Below are 6,132 nucleotides of genomic sequence, written 5' to 3'. Positions count from 1 at the left end.
GGAATTTCATCACAAGACCATTCTTTAGTCTAGTCATCAGTACCTAATTTCTGCAGAAAATTTAGCTACAATTCCAAGGAAATTTTCTTCCAGACCTCATGGTAGAAGATATATTTTTGACTATAGTAAAGAATGGAAGTGCAGTAGAACCGATCCAAGTTCCCAGCAGTTCCAAAATCCCAACTTTTTCAACCCCAACAGTGGACTGGTCGTACTGCCGTCCAATTGTGGTTCAGTGAAAAATACTCCCTGAAGAAAAGAAAACGAAAAACGGCAGCAGAGCAGAGCAGAGGAAGTGAAGAGAAAGTAAGAGAGAGATTGAGTAGAGCAGCACAGTAGCTGCCAGCCAGCCGAGACGGGACAGCAGCAGCCAGAACAACCACAGCTGAGGCTGAGCTGAGCTCTCCCCCCATCCCTCACTCCCAGATCGACTGTCCAGTAAAAAGAAGCACACAGATTCTTTCTTCATCGGAGTTGGAGGTAGGGGAGAAAACAACAGCGACGCCCGAGATGTGGTGAAAGAGAGGGCTTGGCTTTGGCAAACAAAGAAAGAAAGAAAGAAAAACATCACAAGAAAAGCATGCACAAAGGAGGCGACCAGTAGCCCCCCTGCTCCTGCTCCGCATCCGCCTCCAATTATTCGGTGAGCTCGCCCGATATTTTCTTCTTCTTTTTAATCCACGTCTATTTGGATGCTTGCGTCTTACTTTCCTTCCTTTCTGTTGGTCGATTTACTTGATCTGAATTAGCTTTTCTGTTTCTGTTGGTTGTTGATGGATACAGGGGAGAGATCATGGCGGCGGTCATGGATTTGGATCTCAACTGCTCGCCGCCGGAGCCGGAACCGCCAGTCCAGCAGGGCCACCACCGCCTCCAGCGCGCAATGCTCCGCCAAGAACACACCTTCCGCCACCAGGTGATTTGCTTCATATGAAATTCGTTTCTTTTTTTCTTCATCTATACCAGCTAGCTGCTGATGTAATTCTTGGTCAAAAAAAGAAAGAAAAATAACCAACGAATAAAGTTACCATTTTTCAAGTAATTCGTCCTCTGAGATGGAATAATAAATACTACTTAATCTGTTTTGCTATATCTACTTATATTAATATATTCCCTTTGTCGAAAAAATCTATTTTGCTGCTGGATTCATAAAGTTGATTACTTTGACTGCTAAATAGTAGTATTGCTCACTCCCTCATTTGGATGGATGCATCTGGTTGTGATAGGTGAAGGACCTGCATCGGATGTATTGGTCTCACAACAATCTCCCGAACGGTAGGCCCTTCTGGGAGCAGCAACCCGGCAATGTGTTGTATGCTCGGCATTCCCTGGATGGTTCTTCTCGCATGGTGAGCTATGCAATCTAGAGAAAGGGTCACCTCAACTTTTCCCAAATTCGTGCTGCTAAATGACTTCTTTGATACCACAGATGGATTTGAATGAAAGCGAAACTCATCCAGATATGTCGCGTCGTTTCTATGAGCTAGGGGCAGAGAATCTGGGTGGCGAGGGTTCTTCCAGGAGAAAACCTGATCATGGCGGTGGACAGGGGAGGTCTGGCTACCGCCCTATGATTGATTTAGAGAGACCGGCAACATCGGAAGATGACGATGATGTGGAGATTATTTCTTCTGCCCGGTTCAGTGACTACACCAACCGCAAAGGTGGGTTCTTGGATTATTGCAGGCTATGACCCATCTTACTTCTGGTGAATTAAGGAGCATTCCTCCTTGGCCTGTATAGATTATTGAATGATAGCTAATGCCAATACATCATCTAATGTCAAAACTTTTACTTTGCTTCACTTTGAGGTGGTTCAAAGAAAAAATAACTATCTCAAGCATAACTGACACAAATGCAAAGCCAAGTGCCTACTAAACATTGAGTTGCTTCAAAAGAATGGTCCTTGTGATTGGAACACGAAGAGCCATATTCCGTGCATACTAATGTGTTTTGGTTCTGCAAGGTTGCACTGTAACAATGTAAAAAAAATGCCTTATTTTATTTACACAATGCCAATGCCAATATAGGGTAATTAATTCGATGAAACAATACGACTCCTCTAAATTTCTGATCTTTTATTTTGCTGAGCTGAAATATCCATTTAGGTTGGAACCAACAGGGCTGCTTCTTGTGTAATTCTTCCTAGGCATGATTTTATTTGTTTGTATTGTTGATATTTGACCAAGAAAACGGCTCATTGAGTAGTTCATGTCTTAAGGTGAGGTCATTTAACCATTGTTAATAAGCATAGGGTCTCAAAGATTAAGTGTTATTACTCACTGCACTTGATTGTGTCCATTAAAAACGTTGACCAACGGGGGAATGATCCCTCCCTTGGCTATACGTTGTTAGGTAGGATGAGACTCTCCTCGCGGATGGACGCTAGGATGATAACCCGGTTTATTCGCCCCTCCCTGCGAAATTACCGCGAGATGGGGATTCGAACCCGGGTGGGCTGGCTGCGCACTCGCTTGCCTTGCCACTGATTGTGTCCATTACATATCCTGTATTTGACAGTATAACAATATGGTAATAAGCCAAGTTAATATGTTGTGATTCCATTTTTAAATACTTCTTATCAATATCAACGCATGAAAGTATCAATCAAGTTGATCCGTTCAAAATATGGTCTGCAGTTTGATCATCTTTTATCTAATCAGCGCCACTACAAAATCTGTTTATTTCATTTAGAATAGCAGAAATGCAGGTACCCAGAGTCCCTATTGTTAGTTTTACACCATTATACAATGTTCCATGAGTCATATGATTGCCCTCCCAAATAGTCATTTTTTATGAGGAATATTCTATTTCAGACTCTACTGGAGAAAATAAGCTTTTGAGTCCTGTATATCATTGTAACTAAAATTGTTTTGACCATCTCAATGGTTCGTGCATATGACAGTTACAGACTCAATGAACTCTTCTGTAAGCACTGCATGGATATAGTTAGTGTAGCTCTTGACTAATAGTATAACTCTTCCCGTGTAGACTCATATTATGCATTATTTTTTGTAACTCGACTGGAGAAGTGTGAGAGTCTCCTGGAGTATTCTCTTAATCCTTTATCTTTTCAATATTTCAGGTTCAACTGGATCTAGTGATACCCCAGACAGTCATTCACCTGTCAAAGAAAAGATTACTGCATCTGGAGGCATGCTTATTGACCTGAATGTTGCTCAAGAAAATGATTTCAGTGGTTTCGCTGATCCTTCGAAAGTGTTCTGTTCTCTTTTGTCTAGTTCAAGTACAATACAGTCTGGCGAATGCTGCGGTAACTCCAGCAAAGCATTCCACATGGCAGGCGAATCTAGCGTTGGATCATCAAAAGGGTCCTCGATCACAGTTGTAACATCCATCTCTGCTCCAGATAGCGCCAGGAAAGTGATAGCTGCAGGATTTTGTGACCCTCAGAGCAGTTCTCAGCCTTTCCATGTTGACGCTTCTAAACATGTCACGCATTTCAGAGGAAATATCCAGCATCACCATACACTACACGACGTTTCGGGATTGAGTTCTCAGGGTAACATGGGATTTCCTCGTGAAGCATTCTCAGTTGGGTCAGGTGGTAGAAATGCTTCTTCTGTTGAAAATAGGGATAACCAAAGGGGTTTTGACTTAAATGGTGAAATGGAGGGTTTTGACTTAAATGTGTCAGTTGGAAGCATCGAGTTGCCATCAACGATAGCCAGCAGTTTGAGTGAGAATCATTTGAATGGTGATGGTAGTGAAAAACTTGCATCCAGCCTTTACTTCACTGAAAATGAGGGCCAGCGAAACGTTTCTTCCGTTGAAAGTCCAACTATCAGAGATTGTCGCGAGGCTGATAGTATCGATGGCAACAGTGTACGGTCACCAGAATCTGGAATTGCAACTAACAGACAAATTTCGATTCCAGAAACTCCTCAAGGCCGTGACTATGCTTGTCCAAGATTGAGACCGTCGAGCAACACAGCACCAACTAATCTGGATACTACCAGCATGCACCAACCAGGTACAGAAGAAGATGAAAAAATCGCAGCCACGGCAGCCGAGACGCTTGTTTCCATATTCACGGATAACTCTGCATGGATCACAGACAGCCGCTGCAGCAACAACAAGACAGATGACCGGGAAGCAAGCGACGAACCTCAGGTTTCACTGGATTCTTTCGAGGAAGGTGTGATGAACCTGGAGCAGATGAGAGACGACGCTGACTCGATCCCCGTGAGAGCACCGGACAAGGACGGGCCGTCCTGTGGGATTAAGCTGAAGAGAGGAAGAGGAATGAGAGACTTCCAGAGGGAGATACTGCCCGGGCTCGTCTCCCTGGCCAGGCACGAGATATGCGACGATTTGCATGCTATAGGGTACGAGCTCAGGAAGACTCGGAGGAGAAACCCTGGGGACAAGTATGCCCCGTCGACCCGATCACGACTACCTAGACGCTGTTCTAATGCATGGAATTAAATGAGAATTTTTCATGTCGACGCACCAGTACTCTGGGTCGTATCTCACAAGCGCCGAGAAACAGAAGGTTTAGGTGAGTTCAAAGGACAATTGTAAGTTTCTAACCAGCTCTGTGAATATTGCTGCGTATGAAGCTCTAGCGGAAGACCCCGGTGTGTCGCTGCTAGCCATCATTCGGTCGGAGAAGGATTATTTTTTTGGCTAAAAATCTACAGGCTTCGCGACGACGCTGAGAAGTGCTAGATTGTGCCTTTGGTAGACGCAGATTTATATTTAGCAAGTGATGGTAAACCTGAAACTTTTCTTTTTGTAACCTGGAACCTTTGGATGGATTGATGCTCCATAGAACAAGGCTCCCTGTGTGTACATCGTTTACTGTATCTGTTAGGATAATTGCTGAGCTGCCATATGAGGAATTGTGGTCCAAATATTTGCCCTGTGGGAAAAAGCATCGAAGTGGAACATATTTGTCAATGTTACAGTGACAACCTGCCAAATGCCATGGACTACTGTTGCATTGCATCTTTGTGTAAAGTAGCAACACACAAATAACGCCAGGAACTTGCTTACATTTTAATTTTATTTTTTTACCATAAAAGGACCAGCCCGCTAGTCTTTTTTCATGCATTTTGTGGAAAAAAAACATACTAAGCTTTTATTCCTTTTTGTGAGAAAAGCATCTAATTTTTTGGCGATTTTTAGAACCTAGGTACATCGAAACTCACTCTAAAACTTAGATAAAACATAAAACATGTTTGCAAGTTTTGAAAATAAAAGCCCACACACATATGTATTGGTTGGAACGTAGGCTTGTAATTATTCATAAAAATGCAATTGTAGCATTCTCATTTTCTCATTTTTCGTAACACCTAATAAATGATCATATTATATTGTTCACATTTCAATGGGTAATATTCTAAAAAAAATAGATCTTACACTAAATAATCATATTTTTCTACGGGATAAAGGGATTGTATAAATATATATATTACTATTTGGTGTGAGCTCAAATTATTATTTTGCTCAAAAAAATTCATATTATTTTGCTCAAATTTAATATGAAAGTCCTTTTTGCAAAGTTATACGAAGTGTGTAACCCTTGTTCGGACTAGTACTTTCCACAAGCCATGAAGTACTGTTGCATTGCAGGAGTTTTCAGCATAGCCAAGATGTAATAGTACATAAGACCAGAAACTTGCGACTACACCATTTTCTTAGTTTTTCTTTCATCTTTTTTCGGAAGGAGCCTTTTTCGCTTAGTTTTCGAAGTGGGTACAGGGGAGCCACTGAATTCCTGTCAACGTTACATCGGTGTGCAGTGTATAGCAGACGTAACATCATAAAAGACCACAAATTATCTTAACAATTAGTGGTACAAACACGTAAGCAGCTACTATAATCCACGGACGCCATTGAGTCCGATGCAAGTGCAGAAAGTGAGAAAGAAGCATGCTACCAAATTTATCTAGTACCAAATCAGATTACCATGTCAAGGCGCGAGAGTCTGATGCATGTACCTCTGCATCACCGCATGAACTCTGTCAGATTTTCGCGTGCGAAGTTGCGCACCGGGATGGAGCAGCAGCAGGCATAGACGCATAGTGGTGTTGGTGAAAAGACGCCATGATCTACGATATACTGTAGCTGGCCAAACTCGAAGATATCATCATGATTTTTCCCCAC

At 42.3% G+C, this 6,132-nt stretch overlaps 1 protein-coding gene across 1 annotated transcript; it reads left to right on the top strand.

The window, feature by feature from the left end:
* The first annotated feature begins 311 nt into the window (after nt 1-311).
* On the top strand, nt 312-4,923 carry LOC127297439 (uncharacterized). The gene is made up of 5 exons (XM_051327740.2): nt 312-643; nt 784-916; nt 1,227-1,349; nt 1,430-1,664; nt 3,086-4,923. The coding sequence occupies exons 2-5, from the start codon at nt 794-796 to the stop codon at nt 4,447-4,449; spliced, it is 1,845 nt and encodes a 614-aa protein (XP_051183700.1). The 5' UTR covers nt 312-643; nt 784-793; the 3' UTR covers nt 4,450-4,923.
* Nucleotides 4,924-6,132: the final 1,209 nt, after the last annotated feature.

Source organism: Lolium perenne, chromosome 4, assembly GCF_019359855.2.
Source record: "Lolium perenne isolate Kyuss_39 chromosome 4, Kyuss_2.0, whole genome shotgun sequence".
NCBI classification, from domain to species: Eukaryota; Viridiplantae; Streptophyta; class Magnoliopsida; order Poales; family Poaceae; genus Lolium; species Lolium perenne.
This window is presented reverse-complemented; position numbering and strand designations above follow the sequence as displayed.

Bases quoted from the DNA above. Each gene is read 5' to 3' on its own strand.
- LOC127297439 (XM_051327740.2), top strand. From the start codon at position 794: ATGGCGGCGGTCATGGATTTGGATCTCAACTGCTCGCCGCCGGAGCCG. The intron at 917-1,226 runs GTGATTTGCTTC...TGGTTGTGATAG, and splicing joins AACACACCTTCCGCCACCAG to GTGAAGGACCTGCATCGGAT. The intron at 1,665-3,085 runs GTGGGTTCTTGG...TCAATATTTCAG, and splicing joins TGACTACACCAACCGCAAAG to GTTCAACTGGATCTAGTGAT.